The sequence below is a fragment of the Entelurus aequoreus genome, linkage group LG04 (assembly GCF_033978785.1).
Source record: "Entelurus aequoreus isolate RoL-2023_Sb linkage group LG04, RoL_Eaeq_v1.1, whole genome shotgun sequence".
NCBI classification, from domain to species: Eukaryota; Metazoa; Chordata; class Actinopteri; order Syngnathiformes; family Syngnathidae; genus Entelurus; species Entelurus aequoreus.
In genome coordinates, this window is record NC_084734.1 from 33,315,173 (window position 1) to 33,330,125 (window position 14,953).

At 39.6% G+C, this 14,953-nt stretch overlaps 1 protein-coding gene across 3 annotated transcripts in view; it reads right to left on the minus strand.

The window, feature by feature from the left end:
* The window catches only part of fig4a (FIG4 phosphoinositide 5-phosphatase a), a 118,548-nt gene that overhangs the window by 31,978 nt on the left and 71,617 nt on the right, over nucleotides 1-14,953 (minus strand). For 2 of the 3 annotated variants that reach the window (XM_062044641.1, XM_062044643.1), the window contains one exon: nucleotides 6,122-6,207. The exons of the other annotated variant lie outside the window; for it this stretch is intronic. In XM_062044641.1, the coding sequence (XP_061900625.1) occupies nucleotides 6,122-6,207 (86 nt within the window). The remainder of the gene's footprint in view (nucleotides 1-6,121; nucleotides 6,208-14,953) is intronic. 3 annotated transcript variants of the gene reach the window in all.

Genomic DNA, 14,953 nt, shown 5'->3' on the forward strand with positions numbered 1-14,953 from the left:
CCGTAATGTAACAAAACATCTCAACGATGCAAGACGTAGTTTCAACGTTCGGAGTAAAAAGTCATGCACAAACCCCGTTTCCATATGAGTTGGGAAATTGTGTTAGATGTAAATATAAACGGAATACAATGATATGCAAATCATTCTCAACCCATATTCAGTTGAATATGCTACAAAGACAACATATTTGATGTTCAAACTGATAAACTTTTTTTTTTTGGAAATAATCATTAACTTTAGAATTTGATGCCAGCAACACGTGACAAAGAAGTTGGGAAAGGTGGCAATAAATACTGATAAAGTTGAGGAATGCTCATCAAACACTTATTTGGAACATCCCACAGGTGAACAGGCAAATTGGGAACAGGTGCCATGATTGGGTATAAAAGTAGATTCCATGAAATGCTCAGTCATTTACAAACAAGGTTGGGGCGAGGGTCACCACTTTGTCAACAAATGCGTGAGCAAATTGTTGAACAGTTTAAGAAAAACCTTTCTCAACCAGCTATTGCAAGGAATTTAGGGATTTCACCATCTACGCTCCGTAATATCATCAAAGGGTTCAGAGAATCTGGAGAAATCACTGCATGTAAGCAGCTAAGCCCGTGACCTTCGATCCCTCAGGCTGTACTGCATCAACAAGCGACATCAGTGTGTTAAGGATATCACCACATGGGCTCAGGAACACTTCAGAAACCCACTGTCAGTAACTACAGTTGGTCGCTACATCTGTAAGTGCAAGTTAAAACTCTCCTATGCAAGGCGAAAACCGTTTATCAACAACACCCAGAAACACCGTCGGCTTCACTGGGCCTGAGCTCATCCAAGATGGACTGATACAAAGTGGAAAAGTGTTCTGTGGTCTGACGAGTCCACATTTCAAATTGTTTTTGGAAACTGTGGACGTTGTATCCTCCGGACCAATGAGGAAAAGAACCATCCGGATTGTTAGAGGCGCAAAGTTGAAAAGCCAGCATCTGTGATGGTATGGGGGTGTATTAGTGCCCAAGACATGGGTAACTTACACATCTGTGAAGGCGCCATTAATGCTGAAAGGTACATACAGGTTTTGGAGCAACATATGTTACCATCCAAGCAACGTTACCATGGACGCCCCTGCTTATTTCAGCAAGACAATGCCAAGCCACGTGTTACATCAACGTGGCTTCATAGTAAAAGAGTGCGGGTACTAGACTGGCCTGCCTGTAGTCCAGACCTGTCTCCCATTGAAAATGTATGGCGCATTATAAAGCCTAAAATACCACAACCGAGACCCCCGGACTGTTGAACAACTTAACCTGTACATCAAGCAAGAATGGGAAAGATTTCCACCTGAGAAGCTTAAAAAATGTGTCTCATCAGTTCCCAAACGTTTACTGAGTGTTGTTAAAAGGAAAGGCCATGTAACACAGTGGTGAACATGCCCTTTCCCAACTACTTTGGCACGTGTTGCAGCCATGAAATTCTAAGTTAATTATTATTTGCCAAAAAAAAAAAAAAGTTTATGAGTTTGAGCATCAAATATCTTGCCTTTGTAGTGCATTCAATTGAATATGGGTTGAAAAGGATTTGCAAATCATTGTATTCCGTTTATATTTACATCTAACACAACTCAATATATATATATATATATATATATATACACACACACACACACACACACACACACACACACACACACACACACACACACACACACACACACACACACACACACACACACACACACACACTCATTTATACACACACACAAATATATATATATACCTATATATATATATATATACACACATATATATATATATATATATATATATATATATATATATATATAGTTATATATATATATATATAACTATATATATATATATATATATATATATATATATATATATATAGTTATATATATATATATATATATATATATATATAACTATATATATATATATATATATATATATATATATATATACCTATATATATATATATATATATATACCTATATATATATATATATATATACCTATATATATATATATATATATATATATATATATATATATATATATATATATATATATATATATATATATATATATATATATATATATATATATATATATATATATATATATATATATGATTAAACAGCATGATTATTGCACATGTATGCCTTAGGCTGCCCATGATAAAAAGCCACTCTAAATTGTGCAGTTTTATCACACAGCACAATGCCACAGATGTCGCAAGTTTTGAGGGAGCGTGCAGTTGGCATGCTGACTGCAGGAATGTCCACCAGAGCTGTTGCCCGTGAATTAAATGTTAATTTCTCTACCATAAGCAGTCTCTAAAGGTGTTTCAGAGAGTTTGGCAGTACATCAACCAACCTCACAACCACAGACCACGTGCAACCACACCAGCACAGGACCTTCAAATCCAACCGGTGCACCTCCATGATTGTCTGAGACCGGACACTCGGACAGTTGCTGCTTCAATTGATTTGCATAACCAAATAATTTCTGCACAAACTGTGAGGAACCGTCTCAGGGAAGCTCATCTGCATGCTCGTCGTCCTCATCGGGATCTTGACCTGACTGCAGTTCGTCGTCGTAATCGACTTGAGTGGGAAAATGCTCACATTTGATGGGGTCTGGCACGTTGCAGGTGTGTTCTCTTCACGGAAGAATCCCGGTTTTCACAGTTCAGGGCAGATGGCAGACAGCGTGTTTGGCGTCGTGTGGGAGAGCGGTTTGCTGATGTCAACGTTATGAATCGAGGTGCCCATGGTGGGGGTGCAGTTATGGTATGGGCAGGCGTTATGTTGTGGACAACGAACGCAAGTGCATTTTATTGATGGCATTTTGAATGCCAAGAGATACCGTGACGAGATCCTGAGGCCCATTGTTGTGCCATTCACCCGAGACCATCACCTTATGTTGTAGTATGACAATGCATTGCCCCATGTTGCAAGGATCTGTACACAATTCTTGGAAGCTGAAAATATCCCAGTTCTTGCATGGCCAGCATACTCACCGGACATGTCACCGGTGCATTGAGCATGTTTGGGATGCTGTGGATCAGCGTATACAACAACATGTTTTAATTCCTGACAATATCTAGCAACATGGCACAGCCATTGAAGAGGAGTGGACCAACATTCCACAGGCCACAATCACCAACCTGATCAACTCTATGCAAAGGAGATGTGTTGCACTGTGTGAGGCAAATGGTGGCCACACCAGATACTGATTTCTTTTTTTTTTTTAATGCCTGGTGATCGACTGACACACCCTCCGCGATCGACCGGTAGCTTGCGATCGACCTAATGGGCACCCCTGTACTACACTGTCACTTCATTCTCTTGTTTCACTTTTAATGCGTACTCTGAATTTATTCTGCTACGTCTTTGTCTGCCGAGGCAGGTGTGTCTGATGTGTGTTGAGAAGCGTACAATGTAAGTTCCGATGATTACGGTCACCGTTCCATTATAATTTATTCATGAGTGAGGGAGAAACAGAAGCACCAAATCCACATTTGTTGCAGGCTGACACAAATAAATAAATATATGGACCATTTTATTAGACAGCAGGCTGTTTCTTCGGCACTGACTACTCAGTGCTCACACGCTAACAACGGACATAGATTGCAGATGAAAAAGTGTTACGATACTAACGATACTGAAAAAAGCTGGTATTGATGTCATTTTTGTGTACAGATATTTCTGACAACCCTATGCTATCATATTCTGAGGGACTCAAAACCTCCATGCATGTACAGTTGAGGACAACATTTTTAGCCCTCTCATGAAAATGTCATTTTTTATTAAGTATTTCCCCATGTGCTGTTAAAATAATAATACATTTTTGACGCAGCTTTTCCAAGCATCTTACTTTCATTTTGGATGCTTCCAATATTTTTATTTGCACACAGGTCCAAAATTATTGACCAAAAATTACCATCGTCACAATTATTAGCCCCCTGATGCTAATAGGCAAAAGTGTGTCCTTTTTACTGGATAACAGCCTTTTGTTACAGTTTTACACAAGTCTCACACACCACCTGAGCAATCCCAGCCCAATATTCTTTGGAATACCTCTTAAACTCTGCAAGATTTGACGGCCTTCCGCCATGGACATTGGTCTTCAATTCTCCCCAAAGAGTCTCGATGGAATTCAAATCAGGGCTTTGTGCAAAACTATTCAATAACATTCACTTTGGCCCTCTGGAGGTAGTTCTTCACCAGGAGTGACGTATGATTTTGGTCGTTATCATTGTGGAAGACAAAGCGGGGACCCGTACCCAGTTTTCCTGCTGAGTGCCTGAGGTTTTACTACAAGATCTTCAAATATCCTTTTTTCAGGATTACTTCCACCTTGACGAGATATCCAGTTTCAAATGCACTGAAGCATCCTACAGCATAATACTCCCACCACCATGTTTTACACCGTGCTCTTTGGGTTGTATGCCTCTCCCTTCTTTCTCCAAACATAAGCAGCGTCTCCAGGGCCAAAGAGCTATAGTTTTGTTTCATCCGACCAAAGGACACGCTTCCATTATGCATAGTCTTTCTCTTAGTTGTCCTTTACATACTTCAGTTTGGCTCGAAGGTGTCTTTATAGCAGAAGTGGAGTTTTTCTTGTTCTGCAGCCTCGCAGTCCTTTTCTCTGCAGGGCTCTAGTGATTGTCTTCTTTGAGACTACAATTCCAGACTTGGCCAAGTCATTCACTAGTGTCTTGGCAGTTGTTCTGGGGTCTTTAGACACATCTCTAGCTTTGAAATATTTAGTTTCCAACCTCTGCCAGGCTTGTTTTGTACCATGTGGCTGTCTTTAAATTTCTTGATGATATTTCTCACTCTAGTTCTTGACACTTGGAAATGCTGTGATAACTTCAGTGTATCCATCACCTGTTTTGTATGCATCAATGATCATTTTTATTAAGAGTAAACTGATTTCTTTTTTTTTGTCATGATTTCTGAGTCCTGAATCATCCAGCGTTAACTGGATCTTCTCCACTGCTCTACAGGTCCCTCTGACAGAGTCAGTGTTCACTAACGACTTTAAATAGGGTTGCTTAACCAGAGCACATGACTTCCAACACTTGCGGTCTCTCAAACTGGTAGGAGTTTGTAAGGGGGGTGATCATTATGACTGTTGTCATTCTTGTTTTTTGTGATATAACTTTGCTCCTGTGTGCAAATAAAAATATTGGAAGCATCCAAAATGAAAGTAGGATGCTAGGAAAAGCTGTATTAAAAATGCATTGCTTTCTTTAACGGCACTTGGGAAATACTTAATTAAAAAAATGACATTTTCATTATGGGCTAATATTTCTGTCCTCAAATTTAAATGGACTTCCTGAGTAATATTCAACAATTTATAAAAAATCTTGAGCCGTCGAATAGTAGCTCGTGAGCAGTGGCAATTGCTCTAAAACTGCAAGAGAAGCTCAGCTTTCCTTAAAATGTAAAAAAACTGGTTATACATGTGCTTTTGTGTTTACATTTAATTGACTAACATGCACTAGAATGCCTTCAACTTGTGTTCAGAATCAGCTACAGTACTTCCGTGACAGCTGTCGCAGATTTCTTCTCATTTATTGTGGTAGCGTCACAGTGCATTAAACCATGTTGAAGCTGAGCATCCATTGACTTCAAAGAGGGAGCATTGAGTGGGTTGTTCCACTGCAGCCAAACTACACTGTATTGGATAAATGCTCTGCTTTGTCCCGCCCATCGGGCACAGAGCGTTCCTGGAAGTGAATGGAAAGTGGGCTTGTCCACGGCTGGCGTGATCGCTCAGCTTTCACATGATGATTGGATGAGGTTGAAGCCCTTTTTTGATTGATAGTAAATTGAGCAATTTTGAAAGTAAATTGCTGCCAGAGCATTTTTCAAGTTCCATTCTGTTGTTCCAAGTTGATATGGAGAATTTTACAATCCTCCAAATGACGTTTTCTTTGTAAAATCTACCATTTTTAAATATTTAATCTGTTATTACAGACTGTATTTGTGTTTAGAGAGTAGCTGAAAATAAGCTTCTCCTACTTGCTCGCGAGCCATGGTTAGGAGAACCTTGGCCTAGTTTATATTATACTAGTATGTGTGACGAGTGCGTCCTACCGGTTGTAAATCAGCAGGTCGTGCTCGGCAGGAAACTGGGCCAAATCTAGTCCGTAGGGCTCCCTGATGGAATGCTGTTGGGTCTCCTGAGGAGTTGACAGGGCAAAGGGTAGACAGAAGTAAGGTAGGACATTAAAAGAACATATGCTGTAAATACAGTTGTAGTTAACGCGACTATTTCTTAGAACGAAGCAGCCTCACAACTACGAGTGTTTGTTCTCTCCGTCAGCATCCTTTTAAATTAAGCAAAACCACGGACAGGTGATGATGTTGACAATGTTACCATCCATCATGTTTTTCCATCTTCTCTTTCTTTCCCTTTTAAACAAAAGAAGGAGCAGTTGCCTGTTTTATTCTGGTACGGAAAGGTAAACAACATAAGACAACTAAGAATGTTATAAAGTGAGACGCATGAGCGCAACTTTGCATTACAGGATTATCACTCATCGTGAAGAGCAGGGTCTCAAAGATTCATTGAATAAATCACTCATTTTGATAAGAAAAACAATGTATTTGTTTTCTGTTGCTTTGATGATTTGTTTAATGAGTAAAATACACAAACATTGTTTCCGCAAGACCGCTCCAATAAAGCGCACATGAGAGCGGTGCACCTACAGTGCATTTGGAAAGTATTCACAGCGCTTCACTATTTCCACATTTTGCTTTGTGACAGCCTTATTCCAAAATGGAATACATTAATTATTAAAAATAAAAAAAATAAGATATCATAATTATTCATAACCTTTGCCATGAAGCTCAGGTGCATTCTATTTCAGCTGATCATCCTTGAGATGTTTATACAGCTTAATTGGAGTGCACCTGTGGTAAATTCAGTTGATTGGACACTATTTGGAAAGGCACACATCTGTCTATATATAAGGTCATACAGTTGACAGTGCGTAGCAGGACCCTAGTCAGGGAGGTGACCAAGAACCCGATGGTCAACGATGGAGCTACAGCATTCCTCTGTGGAGAGAGGAGAACCTTCCAGAAGGAAAACCATCTCTGCAGCAATCCACCAATCAGGCCAGATGAATGACATTTCTTAGTACAGTCCTTCTCAAACAGTGGGGCAGACCCCTCTGGGAGGGGCGCGTGTGATTTCCGGGAACATGCTTTTTTTGCCGTACCAGAATATGATGAAGCGTATGTAGCACTTGGCTTCACTGTAACAAAAGTGGGAGTCGAGAAAGGACCGGTGAGTTGTTTTCTTTAATTTTAATAAGCGTACAATGTTATGCAAAGGTATAGTTATTACAATTTTATAGACAAATTATACTATTTATATTATATTTATATGCACCATTGGCCGCAATTACGGTGGAGAGTGAGGGGGCGCAAAATATTTTCTTATTCCTAGGGGGGGCGTAACAGAAATATTTGAGAAGCACTGCCTTAGTTAAAACACATGGCAGTCCGTTTGGAGTTTGCCAAAATCCACCTGAAAGACTGACTCTCAGACCATGAGAAACAAAATTCTCTGGTCTGATGAAACAAAGATTGAACTCTTTGCCGAATGCCAGGCATCATGTTTGGAGGAAACCAGGCACCACTCATCACCAGGCCAATATAGGCTCGGTGAAGTAAAGTGATGTATAGCGTTATATAGCGTTTTTTCTCTAGTGATGCAAAGCGCTTTACAAAGTGAAACTCATTATCGACATCTTTTTAGCTACATTTAAACCAGTGAGGGTTGCACTGTGATCAGGTGGGTAAAGTGTCCCAAGAATACAACGACGGCTACTTGGATGGCGGAAGCGAGAATCAAACCTAGAACCGTCAAGTTGCGGGCGCGGCCGCTCTACCAATCAAGCCACCCTGCCCCAAACGGTGGTGGCAGCATCATGCTGTGTGGATGTTTTTCAGCAGCAGGAATTGGGAGACTAGTCAGGATAGAAGGAAAGATGAATGCAGCAATGTACAGAGACGTACTGGATGAAAAACTGCTCCAAGACGCTCTTAAGCTCAGACTGGGGCGACGGTTCATCTTTCAGCGGGACAATGACCCTAAGTACACACCCAAGCTATCAAAGGAATGGCTTCAGGACTCCTCTGTAAATATCCTTGAACGGCCCAGTCAGAGCTTAAACTTGAATCCGATTGAACATCTTTGAACATCTCTGGACAGATGGGAAAATGGCTTCCCACCAAACCTGATGGAGCTTGAGAGGTGCTGCAAAGAGGAATGGCCGAAACTGCCCAAAGATAGGTCTGCCAAGCTTGTGGCATCGTATTGAAAAATACTTGAGGCTGTAATTGCTGCCAATGGTGCATCAACAAAGTATTGACCAAAGGCTGTGAATACTTATGTACAGTACAGGACACAAGTTTGGACACACCTTCTCCTCATTCAATACGTTTTCTTTATTTTCATGACTATTTACATTGTAGATTGTCACTGAAGGCATCCAAAATATGAATGAACACGTGGAATTATGTACAGTACTTAACAAAAAAAGGTAAAATAACTGAAAACATGTTTTATATTCTAGTTTCTTCACAATAGCCACCCTTTGATCTGATTACTGCTTTGCACACTCTTGGCATTCTCTCGATGAGCTTCAAGCACACCTGTGAAGTGAACACCATTTCAGGTGACTACCTCTTGAAGCTCATCGAAAGAATGACAAGAGTATGCAAAGCAGTAATCAGAGCAAAGGGTGGCTATTTTGAAGAAACTAGAATATAAAACATGTTTTCAGTTATTTCACCTTTTTTTTGTTAAGTACATAACTCCACGTGTGTTCATTCATAGTTTTGATGCCTTCAGTGACAATCTACAATGTAAATAGTCATGAAAATAAAGCAAAGCAAACACATTGAATGAGGTGTGTGCAAACTTTTGGCCTGTACTGTACATGTAGTTTATTTTTATTTTTTTATTTGCATAGAGCGCTAAAACAAAACCCTTTTCTCATTGTCATTGTGAGTAGAATTTTGAGGACAAAAATTAAGGTATTCCATTTTGGATTAAGGCTGTAAAATAACAAAATGTGAAAAAAAATAAAGCACTGGTAATACTTTCCGGATGCACTGTATTGGTGATACAGCTTGGGCTGAGGGTGATGTTGCCTTGTGTGTGTGGGTGGCGGGAGCAGCGGAGTGATGTGAGAAGCTCTCACGCAGGTAGGGAAGTGTGAAGTGAAGTGAATTATATTTATATAGTGCTTTTCTCTAGTGACTCAAAGCGCTTTTACATAGTGAAACCCAATATCTTAGTTACATTTAAACCAGTGTGGGTGGCACTGGGAGCAGGTGGGTAAAGTGTCTTGCCCAAGGACACAACGGCAGTGACTAGGATGGCGGAAGCGGGGATCGAACCTGGAAACCTCAAGTTGCTGGCACGGCCACTCTACCAACCGAGCTATAACGCCCCATAGAAGGGTAGAAGGGCACATGAAACAAAACACTAGTGCAGTTGGGAATGCACCAAAAAACAGTAGTACTGCTAGACAAAACTAACGATAAGAACAAACAGCAATTCACAATATGTAACAATCCTGCAGTGACAGAATGGTGAAGCTGGCATATAAAGAGAGCTTGAATGACATTGGCAGCAGGTGCGTAGCCTAATCACCAAACAGAGGCAGGTGTGGTGAACAGCGCTCAGCAGCAGCAGTCAAGCTACTGCAGGACAACACAACCACAGGAAACAGAACAAAACTAGGAGCGCAAAACAGAAAACAAACAGGAAAACCCTCACAAAACCAAAAACAGAAATGAACTGTCACTACAGGTCATGAAAGTTATTTGCAAGACTAACTCTCCGGATTTCCAACAGATGCATAATGGCTGCTGAATGGTTCCACCACGGTGGCGGACCCAATACGTTTCCCTTCTAGTCAACGTGTTGGTTTCTACCAGCGGTGGACGCCCTGTGCACGGTACCGGCACCGCTCTGCCATTCCGCAGACCTGCGCTGCTGGATATACGCAAAGCTTCAATTGGTGCACGTTGCCGCAGCATGCCGGGTCAATTTGGCAAAAATGAGCTTGTCTGGGACAAGAAGTGATGCACAAACACAAAATACATCATAAGGTTCACTTTCAAAATAAAATACTCTGTGTTCAAGGCGGATTGTATTTTGCACCGTGAAATGTCCTAATGGGCGGGGTCCGACCTGAAATCCACTCGAGAAAGGTTTCACAATTTCACCCCGTAGACACAGATGATGTTTCTGGAGGTCCAAAATCAAACAATGATGTTACAGGCATAACCTGGGCAGCCATTAGGCGAGCCTGTGTCAAATACGACCTGACATGGGGCGGGAATAAGCATAGGGGTGGTTAGTAGGCGTCGAATAAGAAGTGTGTGAACAAAGTTCACCATGGATGGTGTTACTACTATCTAGTTGCTTGCTACAAATAAATAGTCAAGTTACGTCAGAGCTGTCACAGACATCAGCAAGTGAGTATTGATGGACGGCGAAGCACGGAGACGTTCTGCGACGCTGCTGTTCAGCATCCGTTACGTATCTCGTGGTAACATGAGGTTAAGATCAATTGAAAAATCATTGTTTATTTAAACTATTTTCCCTCAAAGACTGATTGAAGTCATAAAGTGTGTTTTATTTGATTACTTGATTATTCAATCAAATTAATAGATGAATTACTCAATAACTAAAATACCGTATTTTCTGGACTATAAGGCGCACTTAAAATAATTTTTTTGTGCGCCTAATCACCCGGTGCGCCTAATGTACGGAATAATTCTGTTTTTCTTACTGACTTTGAAGCAATTTTATTTGGTACATGGTGTAATGATACGTGTGACCAGTAGATGGCAGTCAAACATAAGAAATATGTTTAGACTGCACTATGATGGCACTATGACTCAAGTAAACAACACCAATATTTTTAATGTTCCATTGAAAATATAGAACATTACACACAGCGCTCAAAAATCTATCAATATGTTTTAGTACGACTATGGTAAGCTATGAAGCCGCACCGCTTCATGTGCTTCAACATACGAGTATTATTATGATGTTTGTATAACGTAAGACATATGATCTGGCTTTTTGTTTCGCAATATTATGCAAAAGCAACTTTTCTTACCTTCTGGTACCTGCTGATCTTTATTTGGGATCTGCATAAAGCCGGAAAAATTCTGCGCGTCCGCCTTTGTAGCCTGTGCGCCCACAACGTAGTCAATAAGCTTCTTTTTTTTCCTCTATCTTCTTGTTATGGTACATTCATCCTCCGCTGTTGCCCTTTCTAATATAAAGTAGTGTAAAGTTCTTACTTATATCTGTCAGTAAACACGCCATGAAAGCTGTAAAACATACCGGTGTAGTGAGTTTACATTATTCACACAAGGAACTTTAGTTATTAGAGAGTTCCGGTCGGACGTATTTTCACGGGACACATTTCTGGTGTTGTTTCTGGATAAGGAGATGCTGCTCCGTTATTGATTTAAGTAAAGTCTGAATGTCATTAAAACAGTTAGCTCCTTGCACGCTACACCGCTACAACTAAGATGACGGGGAGAAGACGCTGCCGAAAGTGAGCCACGTAAATAAGACCGCCCACAAAACGACGCATTCGGAAGCAACTGTCAGAAAGCGGCTTGAACATCATCTAAGCAACATTTTGACCAAAGAACCACCATTACATGTTATGCAGAACACAAGGAAGTGTTTTCAGTTTAGAAAAAATAATAACAATATGACTCCTTTAATGCACCCTATATAAGGAAAAAGATCAAAAATAGACCATTCATCGGCAGAGCGCCTTATAATCCAGTGCGCCCTATGGTCCGGAATATACGGTAATCGATAGCTGCAGCCCGAATGAAAAGGTTTTTCACAACTATATGACAGCGAAAAATGACTTTAGTTATAAAGTGCCTGTGCAGTTGCAGTTCTTATAATGGGGACAATCCAAACAATTGATTAGTAGAAAAGTGTCCGGAATGACTTGTGTTCGACCTTACGAGGTTTCACTGCATAGAAAACATCTTTAGTTATTAGAAATGATTGCCTCTGGAAAATAATCGCTTGCATTAAGAACAATCCCACTCTGCCTCAATAAATTTCAAGAGACCAGAAAGATCTTGTTATGTAATATTGCGCACGCACACACACACGCACACAATTATTCTCTTGACTGTTTTTTGCCACGGCAGCAAAAATGTTTAACATAATGCATTCAATTTTTACTATTTTTGTATTGATCTGCCTTGCCAGGAGGAGAGAACGAAGAGTCAGGGTGTTCTCGGACCGTGTCCAACAAACTACAGCTGTGAACACACCCGCAGTCCGACACAATCCCAAAAACAAACACACAGCCTCTCTCGAACAGAAACGTGCACACACACACAGACGCACACATGCGCACTAACACACACACACACACACACGCACGAACCTGCACAAATCTTCTTTTGTGCACATGTAAGCTGATGTACTCCCATATGGAGGTGGAATATGAAATGAACATGTATAATTACATGGCAAACACAGTAATGATCTGACGTTTAAATATTTCAACAGTATTGTGTACTTCAGGCTCCCCGGGCAATCTGCTGTGAGAGTACGGGCTTTGAGGCAGCGACACGAGACCCATGTGAGCGAGGCAGCGTGTGCCAACACGTGAGAGTCAAATGTCCAAAACGTATACAAGACTGGCCAAGGGAGAAAAACTGAGCAAAAACACACAAACACGTACACACATATATATATATATATGTATATATATATATATATATATATGTATATATATATATATATATATATATATATATATATATATATATATATATATATATGTGTATATATATATATATATATACACATACATATTATATACTGTATATGTATATACTTACATATATATATATATATATATATATATATATATATTAGGAGTGTGGAAAAAAATCGATTGGAATTCAAATCGCGATTCTCACGTTGTGCGATTTAGTATCGATTCTAATTTTTCAAAAATCGATTTTTTATTTTTCATTTTATTTTATTTTATTTTTTAATTTATTTTATTTTATTTTATTTATTTAATTAATCAATCCAACAAAACAATACACAGCAATAACAATGCAATCCAATTCCAAAACCAAACCCGGCCCAGCAACACTCAATAAACAGAGCAATTGAGAGGAGACACAAACACGACACAGAACAATCCAAAAGTAGTGAAACAAAAATTAATATTATCAACAACAGTATCAATATTAGTTACAATTTCAACATAACAGTGATTAAAGATCCCTCATTGACATTATCATTAGACATTTAAAAAAATAAAAAAATAAAAATAAAATAAAAAAGAACAATAGTGTCACATTGGCTTAACCTTGCATCGCATCTCATAAGCTTGACAACACACTGTGTCCAATATGTTCACAAAGATAAAATAAGTCATATTTTTGGTTAATTTAATAGTTCAAACAAATTTACATTATTGCAATCAGTTGATAAAACATTGTCCTTTACAATTATAAAAGCTTTTCACAAAAATCTACTACTCTGCTGAAATCCTATGTATTGAATGAATAGAGAATTGTTTGGAATCGGAAAAATATCGTTTTTTGATTGAGAATTGCGTTGAATCGCAAAAAAATCGATTTATAATCGAATCGAGACCCCAAAAATCGATATTGAATCGAATCGTGGGACACCCAAAGATTCGCAGCCCTAATATATATATATACATATATATATATATATACTGTATATATATATACTAGGGGTGTGGGAAAAAATCGATTCGAATTCGAATAGCGATTCTCACGTTGTGCGATTTAGAATCGATTCTCATTTTTAAAAAATCTATTTTTTAAATTTTTATTTTTTTATTTAAAAAAAAAAAAAAAAAAGTATTTATTTTTTTAAATTAATCAATCCAACAAAACAATACACAGCAATACCATAACAATGCAATCCAATTCCAAAACCAAACCCGACCCAGCAACACTCAGAACAGCAATAAACAGAGCAATTGAGAGGAGACACAAACACGACACAGAACAAACCAAAAGTAGTGAAACAAAAATGAATATTATCAACAACAGTATCAATATTAGTTACAATTTCAACATAGCAGTGATTAAAAATCCCCCATTGACATTATCATTAGACATTTATACATTTTTTTTAAAAAGAACAATAGTGTCACAGTGACAAGATCACGGGTACAGGCGGCCGAAATGAGTTTCCTCCGCCGGGTGGCGGGGCTCTCCCTTAGAGATAGGGTGAGAAGCTCTGCCATCAGGGGGGAGCTCAAAGTAAAGCCACTGCTCCTCCACATCGAGAGGAGCCAGATGAGGTGGTTCGGGCATCTGGTCAGGATGCCACCCGAACGCCTCCCTAGGGAGGTGTTTCGGGCACGTCCAACCGGTAGGAGGCCACAGGGAAGACCCAGGACACGTTGGGAAGACTATGTCTCCCGGCTGGCCTGGGAACGCCTCGGGATCCCCCGGGAGGAGCTGGACGAAGTGGCTGGGGAGAGGAGAGTCTGGGCTTCCCTGCTTAGGCTGCTGCCCCCGCGACCCGACCTCGGATAAGCGGAAGAAGATGGATGGATGGATGGAGTGTCACAGTGGCTTACACTTGCATCGCATCTCATAAGCTTGACAACACACTGTGTCCAATATATTCACAAAGATAAAATAAGTCATATTTTTGATTCATTTGAGAGTTAAAACAAATTTACATTATTGCAATCAGTTGATAAAACATTGTCCTTTACAATTATAAAAGCTTTTCACAAAAATCTACTACTCTGCTTGCATGTCAGCAGACTGGGGTAGATCCTGCTGAAATCCTATGTATTGAATGAATAGAGAATCCTTTTGAATCGGGAAAAAATTGTTTTT